The following is a 16,682-nucleotide window of genomic DNA, read 5'->3' as shown; positions in this document are numbered from 1 at the left end:
AGCTGTACCTGAGTTCTACTCAAGTTCACACTCACCTCCCATGAAAGCAATTACTGGACAGCTGACCTGTCTGGACAAAGAGTCAACATGGAAATCTGATAGGGAGCAGTCAGAATCAGAGGAACTCTGCAGGGCTAAAATGCAGAATTTTAAGACTTCAGGGTTATATCCATAAAGTTAAAGACTGTGGGTACTTTGCAGGCTGGTCATTGAAGATATTTAAGCTCTTCAGTTGTAAGAGTTTGCTCAGGTTACCTCTTACAAGCTGCTTTCTGCACACACAGAACATTGTGAAGTAATTCCTGGTGAGGATGAAGACAGTTACAGGCAGTGCTACCCAGATGTGTGACTTGTTTACAACTAAACTTTGGGAGTAGCAGCAAAGCTGAATGAAATACATTTGGACCTTACCAAAAAAATGCAGCTTTCTTTTCAAGTCATATATTTTGAAGGCCAGGCCTTTGGTCTCAGTTGCTCTCAGCAGTATTGTTCTAATGGACACAATAGACATAAGAAATCCCACGTTGCTATTTCTATTATTGTGTTGCCAAGTGACTAAAGGGAGTCATGTAGGCCCCCTCATGAAGAGTGCCCATCCATGCTGGGGTTCTGCATGCTCAGTTTAAAATATCTAGGGTGCTGACATGCAGATGCTTTAAGAAACAACTTCTAGAAGTTATCCAGTACCTCTTAAAATCACATCTTAACTTTTCAACAGGAGTACCTTGCTCTGGAGGTCACTTGCATTTTCTCTTAATCACTTCTCCAGAACTCTCCACTGGTGGAATACTTGGTGCAGCAAAGATCTGCTAAAATACCAGTTTACCTTGTTGAGAAGTTGTCTTCCCCAAGACTCTGGAAACACTGCAGCAGGAATTCCCCCAGTTTCAGTCAGTGCTCTGTGTGCACACATGGACACCGTGGCACCCAGGAGTACCAGACACCAGGTACTGCTACCCTGAGCAGTGCAGGGGTTATCTCCTGTGTACAAAGCAAGCCTTTTGTCACTTCAGTGTGCATTTTTGCATTGATCCATAGAGGTTATTTACTTAGGACAAGTTTCCCCTTGGGTGACTGAGCTTTGCATAACTAGACACTTTGGAAAGGCACCTGCTCAGAATTTGCTGAGAATTCATCCTGTGAAAATTCTTCCCAAACTAAAGTGGGAGCCTCTCACCTTGTGCTGGAATCACCACTGTGATGGAACTGGCTTGTTCAGGTTTGGCCACCCATGCTCAAAAAGATACTTTAATCAGGAAAAGGCCACTGAACGGCTAAAGAAGAAAGAAACAATTGTATAAGAAGTGTTGTTTTTTCCACTATACCAACATAGCAAGGGGAAATCCTTGATGTCTGCAAATAAATCACACAGAAAGAAATCCACTGCAATTACTTGGACATAAGGTAACAGCAGCCATCAAAAGAGCAGAAATGTTGTTGAAAAAGGGTTGGGCCATTGTAACTAAGGTACACAAATCTAACTATAAAGCTCTCACTTATCCTCTCCTCTTTTTGTTTATTCTCCTGCCCTTAAATTGCATGTAGAAATAATTTGACCTGGAACACAAGTTTTGTTGTTTTTTGTTTTGTTTTGTTGTTGTTGTTGTTGTTTGGTGGTTTGGGTTTTTTTTTTTTTTTTCCTGAAAGACACAAAAAGCAAAGGAAATCTAATGCGTTCTGTTTGTGTGTAATAATCCAAACTAAAAGGCAGCCTTGGCACAATACTAAATGTAAACAAACTAGTCAACCAATAATTCTAGACTGTAAATTGAAGAAGGTTTCTAACAGAGTGGGAAAAACCTGGTTCTATAACAGTGTTTAAGTAGGAGTTTGTGATAGATTGCCACTGGACTTGATCCTTCTAGTCCATCTCTTGTGAAAACAAGAGGCTGCTTTTTTCTTATTATTCATACAGGTATTCTTCTGCAGAGGTGGCACTGAACCAGAACATCAGCTCCAAACTTCCTTGAACTTTGAGAAACTTGGATTCTGATTTGTGCTCCCCAGCTGGAGATCAGCTGAAGACATAGGTTGTATTTACACATATGCAGAGGAAATGAAGCAGTTTTATCAACTCACACCAGAAGAAAGATAACACAAATTTTCTCACATGAGTCTCACTTTAGAGAGTACTGCCTGAAGATGGGCACTGGGTTTTGCTTGCATAACTCTCAGACAGAAACAAAAAAAATGCCACATTTTGCTGAGTTCTATTGTCTCTCCCCACTTTTGTAAGGAAATTAAAGCCTATTTCTCTCCTAGTTCCATGAAATCTATCTGAATCCTGGTAACAAGTCTCTGAGAAATTGCTCAGAGGGAATAACAGACAAGGGTACACCCTCCACTGCTATGTTACTGCTCCATGAGTTCCAGACAAAAGCATTTCTTGTGGTTTGGCAGCAAGCATCTACTCCTAAAACCCTGGGATTGCATTGTTCTTTGCATGTCAAAAGTTGATTTAGTGCCCACAGGCACAGATTGCAGGGTCCCTCTTTTCAGGAGGGATCTTCAGGTTTTGTAGACTGCTGGGGTCACCTCTCACAGCCAGTGACACCATTTGGGACAGTCACACCCAAGTGGACTGTGAAGAACAGGCCTTCAGGTCTGCCCTGCAATGAATATTCCAGGATTTTTATCCTGACCTAGGTTAAATGGTAATACTCCAGAAACTGAGCAACTGACTGCCAGGCCCATAATAACAACTCTGAATCATTAAATAAAGATACATCTTCAGGATAAATTATTGTTAAGGCTCCAAAATAGTTCTGCTGTGTTTGGAATTCTAATAATGGTAGGCAAGCTTGACTGGAACCTCTAATGATACAAAGATCTTGCAGTCTTGCTTATCTGTAGCTAAGTTAATGAGCCTGGGACTCAAACACAGCTATTATGAGGCCCTTCTGTTCAGAATGGTGTATCTTTACTTTAAAAGCAGATCATTAAAAGTAATATCTAATGAAAACTCCATCTGTTTTCTATTGAGCATACACTTGGCTTTTTTCTTTTTTATTCTCTAAGGCTCCATGAAGCTTTGCAGCACACAGGGCTGACACTGTCACATGCTAACAGGACAAGCCAGCCCTTGGTGCAATTCCTTTGTCCAGGGAAGTTAAATATTGGGTATATCTGGACCTATTAACATAAAGGTAACCTTTTAGACCTTTCATTTCTTTCGTATCCAGGAACTGGAGAGAGATGTACAAATATGAAATGGTGTAATAGATTTTAAGTCATGCAGACCTGCACAGAACCAAATCTACAGGCCATAAATGTTATTTTAGATTAAAGCATTGGCAATAAAAGCTGAGACTTGCCACTCTATTATCTCTCTTCTACCCAGCTAAATGGGAATTTCTGAGCCCTGTTAAGACAGGGTATAAGACACAAAGTTGTGCAATTGTGATCCCTACAGACACTCTTACAGTTTTCTATCACATGAACCTACAGAAGCCAAACACATGCACATGCAGTTTCCATTACTAAATAATTCATTTGCCAGTCCCAGAAAAACCTGGTAGTATGAATACACAAACACTTTATGCTAAGTGCTATTAAAGCCTAATTTCCAACAGACTTAAGTCTTAAGGATTTACCCAAGTGAAGATTTTCTGTCCTCTTATAAGAGTTTTCCTTCCTTATTTTTTATACAGACATGGCTACCTGCAATAATTAATTTTTTAGGAATTTCACAGGAAAAGAGAAACATGCCTAAACTGACCATGGAAATGAAAAGGTTTCTTTCCCATCAAAAGAAGGAAATTCTGGAACAAACACCAAATAAAGTGGGAAACTGGGAGAACAGGAGAGACAACAAAGAGGAAAGAGTATATTTTTGAATAGCACCAAGCTGTTTATGAAAAGGATTGGAAACTTGGCTCACTACAGGAGCAGAAGACTGGACTCAGCAATCCAAAACATAATTTTAATTCTACATTTCCTTCACCAGAACTGGTGATACAATAGATAATTTTTCGTTTAGAATTAGTTTTCTCTGTACTTGTCTGTGCAAACATGTAAGTTAAAATGCATGTTACCTCTTTCCCATGCTCCAGCAAGGACAGTAAGAAGAGAATGTGACTTCTTGTGAGACCTATAACAAGCATAAATTAATGATGACTTAATATGCATTCAGTGTGGAAAAAAGTCCCATATTTCATATAGCTTTATAAATAAAGCATACCTTCTATGGTTGATCACAAATAAACCAGAAGAGAATCAAGCAGGTAATGTGGAAATACAAAGTAGTAAAGATTGAGTCTTACCTTTTGCTTTTGTAAGAAAATGAGACTCATGTTTATGTTTGTTTATATTAATTGGCCCCAAATTGTGTTGGAACTGGCTCATAATTCCCACCCAGATTTTTAGAACTTATGATATTTAATTCCTGCAAGTTCTGTGAAAATAGACAGCCAAGTTAAGACAGATTATTCATTTCTCATTGAAGAAACAGGCTAAAATGAATTAAATCCCCATTAGACATCAGAGAATCCATGCCTAAACACAATCCAAGATATAAATCCATAGGAAAAAAATATTTCACTGTTTGCAGAACTACTTGTATTGAATGAGATCACAGAGATATAACATCACTATGACAGAATCTAATCACCACTCAACAAACATTTTGGAAACAAGTCAGCAACCACATCTGCTGCACCAGAACCACAGCCTCATGTGACAGGAAGCTTATTAGAGACCCTGTCTCTCATTATTTTGTTTTTGCTTATAACTTCTCAGCGTGAATATTCAATATTGCAAAAGCAAGCAGCTTCCTTTACAGACCATCCAGAAAGGAGAAAAAAAATTGTGTCAAACATTCCAGATCCTGAAGAAATTGATGCCTGTGGAGCTATGGATTTCTACCAGCAAAACATCTGGCACAAAACAACATTAAACATGAATAACTTGCTTCTCTTTCTCCTTACCATTGGTGCGAGGCAATAATAACTCCTCTGAAGTTTTCTTGATGTATCAAGCCTGAAAACAAGACAAAAGAGAAGAAATCCAGCCCTTTAAACATAGCAAGACATCTTAAAGCAGTGTAACTCAAAACACCTTATTTTCTTAGTAGAAAAGAATGTTACATTGTAAGACATTTTTCTTGGGTACTATACAGGAAACAGTTTCTTTGCAATACTCTGAGTGTAATTTAGGAATTCCCATTTGGTGCTCTTTCAAAGCTTTGGTCACAGATCCAGGAGTCAGAGCCTCTGAGCAGGTAAATTTGGTAAAATTTACAGGGGAAAACACCATTCATAGAAAAATCTGTCCAAGACTGAAGCCAAATGTCCAAATTCTCAGCCAGGGTGACAGTAGCTCTGTGTACTCAGCCGTCCTTAGCTGAAACACTTTCTAAAGCGAAAGGATTAATCTCAAACTTTTCTAAATTGGGTGGGTCATATGCACCAGCCCTTGACTCACCCCTGCAGTCACAGGTGGTGATGTGAGAGCCTGCCCCTCTCACTGTGCCCAGCAGTGGGATGATTTTTGGGAAGAACAAGGCTGTGGAATGTTGTGGGGCTGCAGTATGGGCACCTCCATCTGTCGAGTGGCATCAGTCCTGTGACACACAGCAGCTCCTGTTTTCACATTCCTCAGCTCTGCAGGAATTTTCCTGGCACACGAGGCTGGGCTGGCAGTGGCATTTGGAAGTGCTGAGCTGTGGGGAAGCACTCACCTTCCCTGGCAGGCAGGTGCTGCATGGATCTATCCCCACTAGGGCCTTGTAGTGGGCAGGCGCCTTTCACACAGACAAAAGCTCTCAAACAGGGTCCCACTCTGCAGACACATCAGACAATATCTTCTCAAAACCTCTGGATAACCTTTCTTTCTTCTTTCTGCATCACCTTGTGGACAGATAAAAAGCCTTTCAGGGAGATCTTAAGTTGGTGTTGCCATTTCAACCCCACAGATGTCAAAGTGATTTTTACACTCTTTCTGCTCAGCTAATTGCCAAGCCCCAACAAAGGGACTTTAATGGACTGCACCAGGCAATAAACCATCATCTATTGGCTCTAGCAACAAGGAAGGAAGAGAGGGAATGCAATGCTGGAACAAAGCACAGACCCAGAGCAGGTCCAAATACTTGCAGCAACTGATTTATCCAAATATTTGATACCAGATGTTCTATTCAGACAACTTTAACAGAGCTCCACAGAACACTAAATGCTTCTTGTGTTTTCAGTATCCAGCCCACTCCATCTGGGCACTTCTGCCACAGGGCACAAACAAAACACTGCTTAATATTAATCAAAGAAGTGAGTTTTACTCTCTTTGCTCTTTGCAAGTTCAATATAAAAAGAGTAAGAGCAAACATATGTTAAGCTGTTCCTGGGAACACTGAACACAACAGAGGAGCTGTCTTGGATTACAGCATTTCCAAATTATGCCCAAAATCTTGTTTTGGGGAGGGTATATTAGTGATATGTTACCACAAATATTGTGCTAAACTGGAGCACTCTTCATCTCTGATTAATAAATATCTGGTTCACAAGATACCAAATTCATATTTCCTCACATACCTAGACTTTGCACAGATTATTGCATAGCTCCTAGTCTGCAGAAAAGTTGCATCTTTTTTCTTGGACATCTATTTGAATATCACTCGTTTACAGATAACATTTTTTGTGTGTGCCCATTTTTAGCCCCATGGCCTCCTTGTTCTCCTATTAGTTCCTTTTCTCTAGCCCATTAACAGCCTGTAGCCATATATACTAAAAATTACTACATCTGTGCAAAACCTTTCTCCAAATTATTTTAATATTTGAAATCCAGGACTACCTACATTTGTCAAGCAGTACCATGCTCTTGAGACTGTGCAGTGGCAGCTGAGGTCACTTCTTTATTTTCTCAGCTGCCAGTGCAGCCTCCTAGTCTCTTTTTGCTGATTCAACTCTGCAAAGGGGAAGGATAACAGGATCAGTATCTGGCCCAGTTTTCTCTCTCTGCAGTAGCTCCTCTCCATCATGGATTGAATTCACCTACTTTTCTTAACTGGCCCCATCTATTGCCACCTCCACTTCCTCCTTCCTTGTGTCTCTTGCTCCCTCAGTCAGCAACTCCAACTCAGAATACAGCTGCTCTTTAAAAGATGTGACCTTCTCCATTGTCTCCTGCCCTCCTGAGAGGCTGACAGCTCTGCCAGCCTTCCCTTATGTTATAAATGAGAATTTATTCAGCCAAATTAAAAATAAAAATTAATTCTATTAGCGGTCAAATTCTATCTAGCCAGCCATGGAAAAAGACAGTGCCGAGCCCGGGAATTGGCCCTGGGTGTGCCACAAGGAGTCAGCCTCAGCAGAGGTTTTCCCCATGCCCATCCCTCCATCCTGGTACAAGCAGTTTTTATAGGGAAAATTCCACCTGAGGCCAAGATTTCAGCAATCAGTCTTTTCTTCTATTCAGAGTCCATAGGTTAATAAGATTGTCTTTTTTTGGTGATGAGAAGGAATAATTCAGTGTCCGGAGTAGGTGAATCCCTGATGAGATTTATGGGAAGGCTGCATTCACATGGATCTGTCTGAGGATTTCCATGAGATCCATCTTGGGTGATGATCAGCACCGATGATCAACACCTGCAGTCCCGGTGTCAGCACCTGGAGCCCAGCCATGGCCCAGCTCCTGCCGAGCCACATCCTTTAACTTGTAAATCAGTTCCCAATATACACCCAGTCTCACCTGCAAAGGGGGGGAACTAATACAAACGGGCATAATCTAACAAGTATCCAATATTCCATATTTCATACAAGGAATGGCGCGAATTATATTTACTACACATAACACCTTATAAGTTCCTTCTCTAACTGGCTGTGGTCTCTTTCTATGAACTCCTCGTGCACCCCAGCAGGTGCAGCTGGACCATGGGATGTGCAGAGCTGCCTCTGTCTCAATGCCACCGAGTTCTTGTGTGTTTACTCAGCTCAAGCACTGGATGGTGCTCTTGGCACTTCCATGCTGCAAAAGCGCTTTCCAACTCTCCCACTTCTCAGAGAGCTGTAAAATTTCCCCAGGGTCACATACAGTTGCACATCTAAGCCTCTCAATCCCAAAAAGAACATGTTTTGACTACACAGAATGTAGCTGAGGTTGCAGTGGAAGAAGCTCACCTAGGTAAGGACAAATGCCAAATGAAATGTCACTGCCTATCACACACAAATCCACTGAGCAGTGGCTTTCACATTCGGCCTCAAATATTTTATTTGCTAATTGGTTCCTTATCAGTGTTCCCCATAGCAACGAGGAGATGTAAGTGGCATCAAGTGGGCTGAGTGACATTATGTCTGCATGTAAATGTGACTGGGATTGTGCATGGAGGGGATGATCTGAGGGAGGTTAACAACACAATGTGAAACCTCCTGTGGTCTCAGAGGAGAAATAAGCTTCTTAATGCTGCCTGCAGGAGGTAGGGAAGATATCTCATAACCTTTTTGACAGAATCAGACAGATTCTATAGCAAATGAGTTTGTTTGATCTTTTTGCCTACTAAGAAATATTGATTTTGCACCAGATGTTTGTCTTTGGTTATTTTTCATAAGAAGGTCAGAAGATTTTTGGCATTTTTAAGGGTGTCATGAATAAGCAAAGGAAATATACTTTATGGCAAAAAAATAAACCCCCAAAACAAACCAGTAAGGAGATAGGAGTTAAATGTTCCATTTTTTTTACTTTCTTTTGCTGATTTTTGTTCATCCTCAGGCAAATGAGGCTGTCTCTTTGAAGTTGCTCAGCCTTGTATATTGGAGATAATTCCTTCTCTTCCAGCTCTTTTAAAAGGCTCTTTATTCAATGCATGGTGACACAGAAGTACAAAATATTTTGTGTGTCTGCATCTAAGGAACATAGGTCTGGAAAAGGCACTCTAGCAAATAAAGAATCAAATAGAGAGATCACTGTAGCATTTAGGAGAAATCAGGGGAAAAGTGAGTAAAAGGACTCATAAAGATGGGGTGGCATTGATGAGAAACATCTGGACAAGCTGGATGTACCCACTGACCTTAGATGTGGGATTTAAACCTGTATTGATAAGTATTTGGATTTGACCACCTCTGTTTATACAGACATCAGCACAGCCCCAGAAAAAAACTCAGGAATCACTGAAGAATCCCACCTGGAGGAAGGCCTTGAATTACACTTTCCAGCAATCCTACCTGGATTAAGCATTTCAGAGGGTAGGGTAGTTCATCTGAAGGACTTGCACAGATTTGGTGATCCCCTGAAAGCCTCTAGGCAACTCTTCAGCTCCTAGCCCACTGTTCACACAAAGACTGCTGTGTCTTCTTGGGTATCCTCCTTCTAAATGTCTCCAAAGACAGCTCTGAAAGGGACAAACTGAGGGTTAACAGCACTTGGATGAATAAAACACTCCAAACTGAGCACTGCTGTTGAAGCCTTAACATGGAAATCTTTTGGCTACACCATTTAATACAACACACACGGGACAATGAATTTTACAGTACTTGCAACACTCCCTCCTTCTCTTGGCAAGTGGGCATTGCAAACCATTAGAATTTATGGGATAAGTGAGCTGCTTGTGCCTCAGAGGAAGAAAACAGGATAAATGACCCAGTGCTGCAGATGTGACATGGCTCAGCCCATCGAGGTTAACAGAGCGGCCGCCTCAAGATTCAGAAGTTGAGTGCAGGAGATGCTACTGCTTAGAGAACTGCTACTACAGACAATACCTGAGAGTAAAACAGCCTCAGGAAGCAGAAACACTGCTGTTATTTTAGGTTTTTAAAAGGAAAGTGTAATCTCATGCACAAGAGAGTTCTCTCTGGGGTGCCACTGCCCTTGCTGTCCCCACGTTGGGTGTGCTTGGTGAGCTCTGAGAAATGTGTGGTTAAAACCCTGGTTACTGAGAATTTCAGACTTTCTGCTACTGAGAATTTCAGGCTTTCTCTGCTGACAGGCACTGACCCCCAGGAGAACACTGAATTTCACCTGAGACCGTAGAGAAGACTTCCAAAATTGAATTACAGAACTGGGATTGTAGGGGTGTAGTTTAAATAGAAGTCTGGAATATCACATAGTAGAAAACTTAAAGTTTAAGGTTTTAAAATATAGGAACATATATAAAACAAGAGAGAATTTTTAAAGAAGCTAGTCCTTCTTCATAAGTTTAAATAGTATTATATAATTAGATTAAAAAGTCCACATTACAAACCACAGGTAATTAGTTATTAAGTTAAAAATAAAGATAATTTAAACATAATTTCTTAATTAAACAGTTTATCCTTTAAAAACCTGGTAAAAAAAGAAATTACTCAATTTTTAGTTTATTAAAATAAAATACTATGAAACTCAGTGAATACTATGAAACTATAGTTTATAAAACTATAATATAAATAAAAAGCCATAAACATCTAAATCTAAAGAAAAAATACCATCTCACACATTTAATTCTAACCCTAACAAAAAACCAAAACAAAACAAACAAAAAATAACCACCAAAAACACTCCATAGTGACTGACATGGGCCTTGCTGGTGCCTCTCCACTCTGTTGTGACATCCTGCTGCAATACCAGAGCTGCCAGGAGGGAGCCTTTGTCCAAGTCAGCAGAGATTCAAGTAGAGATTCTGGTATTGCAGTAGTTGCATGTGTGCAGGTAACTTTGTAATGCAGTTTTAGTGAGTCTGAATGGGGTATGGCATATTTTTAGATCATCCCAGGAAGGAGTGTGTAAGCACAAAGCAGAGCTGTGCCTCCCTGCAATGGCAATTCTGATGTACTGCTGAACAAGGTTACCCAAAAGACTTTACTTAATGTGCCCTTTGTTACTCACACAGACTGAATTTCTGATTTCTTGGTTATTTTGCAGTAAGAAACCTTGTTTAGTTTCATGTTATATCACAACATTCAATGATCTTGTCCCTTGGGAACACCAAGAGCTTTCAGATCTTAATATAGACATCTTTCAAATGAGATCATTAATGTGTATATATATCTGGATTTAGAGCCAATGCAAGCACTTCGATTTTTTGCCTGCCAAATTTTCTTTTTTGGCTCCATTTTCTTCCCATATATTCAAAGAACAGCACCACATGGAATCCTTTAAACAATAGATGGGATAACATCATTTTTCAATTGCTCTTGAAAAGGTTTTTAACCACATAAACTATTCCAGGGTTTGTTAAGAAGTTACCGTTGCAAATAATGTAATTGTTCCAGACTAAATTCCTTGCATTCCAGAAGAACTTTTGAAGCAAAGAGCATGACTGATTTGGGATTTTTAACCTGCCTCTTTATGGTAATACTTAGATGAATGTAAATTTTCTCCAAAAGCTTTGCTTTAAAAAGAAAGGACCAAAGCCCAGAAATACTCCTAGCTGCAGAACCAATACTTAATGCTAATGACCCATTGATCTCAACAGAAGGAAAATAAACATTTAAAAATCAGGAAACTGAACCCTTTATTTTAAACAATAAAAAAAAAAAGTGAGAAAAACAGTGGACAAAATCTGGTGAAATCTAGAAATATATAAAGTGCAAGCAATCAATTCTGGTTTTCCTCTTCTCTTTTGTGAGCAGGACCAGGCTGTTACTTGCCTTTGGAATGAAGCCAAGACTCGCTGTCCTGCACTACTGAGTCTCCCCTTAAAGATGTGTGTGACTTCTGCTTCTCTGGGCTTCACCTGGAATTTAAAACACAGGGTTTTTTCTGGTAGCATGTTTACTCTTATCATCTGAAACATTCTTGTTGCATTCCTCCAAAGGTGATGTCATTGCATGGTTTGGCCAGTGGAGACTGTTACCCAACTCTCCACTGTGTAACACCTCCAGGTAGGGTAGGGGGGAGATGAAATCTCCTTCTTGCTGAGGCAGAGGGCGCCAGTCCTGCAATTCTCATCCCCTGTGGGTGCACTGGAGTTTAGCCTTAACAACACACAAAGCCACTTCCCAAATCCACCTCGCTCCTGAGCTTTCTTGGATGAATTGAATCAAGCAGTGGGTGGTTTAGGAGATGAACCACACTGGGAGCAGGGCCTGTGATTCACACAAACCCCCCACCATACAGGGCACAATGGAATCCAACTTCTTTGTGGCAGTAAAGCAGCACACACAGGGAGGGAGCAGCACTTTAGAGGGACTTTTGGATCTCCATTCTGATTATGTGCTACAGGCCAGCTTCTCAGTTCCCACACACCAGCCTGTTTCCACTGCATTCACACCAAATGCAGACTTGGCCTTGCAAGTCCAGAAATTCAGTTTATCTTTCTAAAGATTCTGGGTTTTGTAGAATTGGCTTAGCTGTCATATTAACAATAGTACCTTGTATCACTCAAAAGGAATTAGCTGTGTATTTATTAGCCAAACTCCCAGTGAGTACAAAGCTTTTGGGATCATACTCTTCCCCAGTGTGATCACAGCCCTGTCTCTTTAATCATCCACAAGGAGGGACTTGCTGGAGTTGCAGGGAGTCCCCCAAAGCTGTGCACTTTGTGGCAAGTACAATGTATGTAACTGGGTCTTGTCCTGACATGGAGCTGGGATACAGCTAGGGTAACTCAACCAGCCTCGGGATCTGGGACTAGTGTCACAGATAAGGACAGTGATAATTACATTCTTCAAAGCCTCGTGAAAATAGATGCCTCAGTTGAGGTTAAAGTGCCCCAAGTAAAGGAAAAAAAAAAAAAATAAAGACAGAGAAAAAGAAAAATCTTTCTACATGATCAAAAAAAAAAAAAAAAAAAAAAAAAAAGCAGGGAAAATTTCATTTGGAACTTGAGTACCCATAAGCACAGAAGTCAATCAACCATAAGACCTATAAGGAAAAACAGATTTAATAAGCTCTTTCTCCACTTATTTATTTTCCTCAAGGAAAATGAAAATACTTATTTTTTCCTAGATATGTTATATGAATTACTTCACTATTCTCCTTGCAACCAAACAACCCCAGTCCCCTCATTTTCATCCTGGTCTCCAGCAACCACTGTGTGTTCACACTCACTGCTTGCCCCTGGCTGTTACTGTTCAAACAAAACCTGCAAACTTATTTTTTTCAATGAGCCTGCAGGATTACATTTCAGGCAGAGTGCAAGGTGACAGCTACTCCTCCATCTGTACTGACACAGCACACATTCTCCAGGAAGATGCATCTTCCATTCACACGTGTCTGCTGCTGGTGGTGCTGATGCTCAAAATGCCCGTGTTAGGCTTTTAGGCCAAATAAATTTGATTAAAAATGATGGGATTTTTAGGAGCATTATTTCTGGAGAAGCTTATTCCAGAAATAGTCTCTGCACACCTGCGTCACTGATCCTCAGCACTGCACTTGTCTAACATTCACACCACCAAGACTGTAACTCAGGACTCCTGGTCTCTGCTGGTTCTCTGCTGCAAGACCTTTTCTCTGACAGAAAACTGCTACAAAACCTCCTTTACTTCTTTTAAGATTTAGCTGAGTCATGCTGGGAAATCCTTTGAGATCAAGGCTATAAGAACTACAAGTGAGTAGAATTAAATGGGACACTTTTGGAGGCACAGAGGAAGTTACTCAATTGTTTCAGGTTAGAAGACATTCTATTAGATACTACATAAACCTTCACCTCTGTCAAGTCCAATTACTGTTCAGAAAAGAAAGATTAAGTAAGAACCACACCTATAAAGCTAGTACAGCTCTAAATTGAAAACCAATAAAGGAAAATAAAAGTACAAACCCCTTGAGAGCTCTTATATTTTTCAAACTACATATAAAACCCATTCAGAATGTAAACTCAGGAGTTCAGATAGAGACTTGGAAATGTTGCAATTCCAATAGCCAATATCCCATCATCCTGTCTATGGAAATTATGAAAGTGAAATTATATTAATCCCTTAATAAGCACTTGTAGGTACAGTAGATATCAAGCTTGTTATTATCTTACTTGCTTTTTGCAGCATGAGTGCTGCTGCACTGTTTGATCCTTGACCGACCAGAATGTGTCAGAGTTTTGCCTCAACATGAACAAGATGAAATTAGCTGCTAATATGGGTGCTCTGAGGTACCCACACACCAGGGTGGAGTTTCAAGAGCTCAGTTCCTACACTCAGGACTAGATTTTCAGGGAAATTCATGCACTGAATGCTTGTAATATCCAGCTACTTATAAAAAAGCCTAAGAAGGAGCTAAGACATTTGTAAATGTACCTCAAGTGATAGATCATCCTTTGATCACCTGCTACTAAGTCAGCAATTCCATGAGCAGCTGACACTTCTGGGTTCTCCAAATTTCAATTAAGAAAGCCCTAGATGTCTCAATTTGGGAACACTGAAAAGTTAAGTCTTTATTTTAAGCCTGCTTTATACAATAGCAAAGACTGAAAAAATTTACCTCAACTGATCAAAAAGGGCAAAATGGAATAATTTCCAAAGACTCCCAATTTCAGGTTTGCATTTGGTTTAAATGAGCAAAAGTTTAATGGAAAAGGCAGAATCTCATGCCTCGCCATACCATGTATTTTTGCAGCAAGACTTGAAAAACAGTGGTAACAAGTGAGATTCAGTTTAAAAGTGACTCATTTTAGGGTATGCAAGCCATAAGAAAAGTGAGTTGTAAGAGATCCTGCCCTTGAAAGGAACTGGTGTACTTTCTACTCCAACTCTGCCTTCTGTGATTTCACATGTGCCCAGATGATGTAGATCTATTATTTTATTGCTACAACCTGGAGTTCAGGCATGTTCTCCCAGTGAGGTAGAAGGACTAAAACTCACCAAAGGACTAAACCTCCATCAACACAGCCCAACCACGGGGGCTGGGGAAGGGATCCCTTGGCAGGACAGGCTCCTTCCTCTGCCCAGCCAGATCACAGCCGCATTATTGGCGTGACAACTAAAAATAGGCCATACACCGATTTCCATGCCAAGTGTGTAATTTACTAATAAAGCTTCCTGATTGTTTGCAGACAAATCATGACTTTTGAGGGTCATTTGGCCACGAGGTTTTATGAATCTTGGGCGCTCCCATCCCCTTCAGGGCGAGTCGTCCCACCAGTGATGCTGCACTCAGCGCCACGGTCGGGGTGACAAGGTGGGCATCAGTCTCAGGCTGGACTCGACGGCCTCGGAGGTGCTTTCCAACCTCAATGATTCTGTGATTAAAGGGCGGGATTTGTTAGTGTTGTCTAAATAATAAACATTAATTATGCCTCCGGGCTGTAGGTGATTTTTCCCTTGCCGGGGCCGAGGGGCCAGGCCGGGCAGGGACCCGGGGGGAGCCACCGCCACCCCCACGCTGTCCCCGGTCCCCAGCACCTGCCTCTGTCCCTGCTCCCAGTATTTGGCCCCTGTTCCCCATTCCGCTGCCTGCTCCTCGTCGCTGTGCCCTGTCTCTGGTTCCCGGTGTTTGTCCAGCCCCTATCCCTGGCTCCTGCTCCCCGTCCCTGTCTCCGCCGCCCGCTCCCGGCGCCTCCCGCCCGGCGGCCGCTGCCGTGTCTCACCGCGGGCGCCTGCGCGGGGCTCCTCCTCCCGCTGCCTCTCCTCCTCCCGCTGCCTCTCCTCCTCCTGCCCGTCCTCCCCTCCCGCCGCCGCCGCTGTCAGGATGAGGCGGAGGAGGCGGCGGCCCGGCCCGGCCGCTCCCGTCCCTCGGCCCGTGGCGTAGCGGTCCCCGCCCGGAGGAGGCCGCGGCGGTGCCGCCCGCCGAGCCATGGCCCAGCCGGGCCGCAGCGCCCAGACCGAAGGTAGGGCGGGGGCGGCGGCGCGGCCTGCGCAGCCCCGGGCTCGCCTGGCAGCCGCGCCGGCCGCGGGGCGAGGGCGGCGGCCTGGGCGCGCTCGGCCGGGCAGGGTGCGGGAGCCCGCTCGGAGCGGGGAGCTCGGCTGGGAAGGCCTCGGGAGGGGGCGGGAGGCAGCGCAAGTGGATTTTTCAGGCTGTGAATGTGGAGCAAGGGCGGCTCCCGGCGCGCACGGAGGACGCGCTGCTGCTGGGGAAGGGGAGCCCAGCCTGGATGGGACGAGGCTTCCCCGCCCTGGTGGGAAGGAGAGGAAGGGTGGCGGTGTATCCAGGTAGATATTGATCCTCAGGGTGGGGCGCCGTCATTGATTTGGCCACGGCAGGGGATGTTTGGCTGTGTTCGAAAAGGCACCTCGGAAGGTGCAGGTCGGGATGGGCAGTGTGAACAGTGCGTGCTTTTGCTGGAAAAGACAAAGAAAATAACAGGTCTTCTCTCAAGGTGGTATGTACCTGTGCAGAAGGAAACTAAGCTTTCCCTGAAGGTTCGTGCTGTGGAAACGTTATTTCTTTCTGGTTTGAGAGGAATTATGAATGTTTTTTTACCTTGGAAGAGGTTACAGAACTGTGTGCATATAAAAAAGTTGTAGGTAATGCTTAGCGTGGAAGGTGAGGTTGAAGGGACAGTGTTTACTGTATGGGAAGGGGTGAAAAAGCCAGAGTTTAAATTGAGGCTGGTCATAACGTAGTTATAGAACTGGAGAGATGTGCAGAATCCTGCAGGATTGGTGCTTACCCAGCCTTTGGACTAGGCTAGGCTCTCTTTTAGAGAGCATTTGGGTTTCCTTGGGGAAGCACTCTGTTAGAAAAGGCCAATGATGTATTCTTAATTATGCATGTCTGGGGAATTGCGTGGGCCTCTTTTTTTCTCCTTTTTGTGGAGTTGCATGAGAAAGTGCTTATCCTCAGGGATTTCAGCCTGCCTTTTGGGAGTTATAGTAATAAAGGCGCTTAGATTGTGGGGTTTTCCCTACATTAAG

At 42.6% G+C, this 16,682-nt stretch overlaps 1 protein-coding gene and 1 long non-coding RNA gene across 6 annotated transcripts in view; one reads left to right on the top strand and one right to left on the bottom strand.

The window, feature by feature from the left end:
* Window positions 1–194: 194 nt before the first annotated feature.
* Window positions 195–15,626, bottom strand: LOC110482074 (uncharacterized). Of its 4 annotated transcripts, XR_002467362.2 has the most exons (9): window positions 15,416–15,511; window positions 11,547–11,632; window positions 9,147–9,313; window positions 5,678–5,846; window positions 4,926–4,977; window positions 4,035–4,090; window positions 1,178–1,274; window positions 827–981; window positions 195–491 (listed from the first exon to the last, which is right to left on the bottom strand). It is a non-coding gene; the product is annotated as an uncharacterized LOC110482074 (long non-coding RNA). The 4 variants fall into 4 exon arrangements; XR_013340973.1 differs by having other exon boundaries at window positions 195–981; XR_013340974.1 differs by lacking the exons at window positions 195–491; window positions 827–981; window positions 1,178–1,274; ... (1 more) ...; window positions 4,926–4,977; window positions 5,678–5,846 and having other exon boundaries at window positions 8,952–9,313.
* Window positions 15,541–16,682, top strand: part of RABEP1 (rabaptin, RAB GTPase binding effector protein 1) — a 47,162-nt gene continuing 46,020 nt past the window's right edge. Inside the window, exon 1 of one of the 2 annotated variants that reach the window (XM_021551010.3) lies at window positions 15,541–15,655. In XM_021551010.3, the coding sequence (XP_021406685.1) occupies window positions 15,622–15,655 (34 nt within the window). In that variant the 5' untranslated portion in view covers window positions 15,541–15,621. Of the gene's footprint in view, window positions 15,656–15,866; window positions 15,978–16,682 lie in introns of those variants that run through there. The other variant, XM_021551009.3, reaches the window with a different exon arrangement.

This window comes from Lonchura striata, chromosome 20 (assembly GCF_046129695.1).
Source record: "Lonchura striata isolate bLonStr1 chromosome 20, bLonStr1.mat, whole genome shotgun sequence".
In the NCBI taxonomy this organism is placed as follows: domain Eukaryota; kingdom Metazoa; phylum Chordata; class Aves; order Passeriformes; family Estrildidae; genus Lonchura; species Lonchura striata.
The sequence above is the reverse complement of the archived record's forward strand: the minus strand, read 5'-3'. Positions and strand labels throughout refer to the sequence as shown.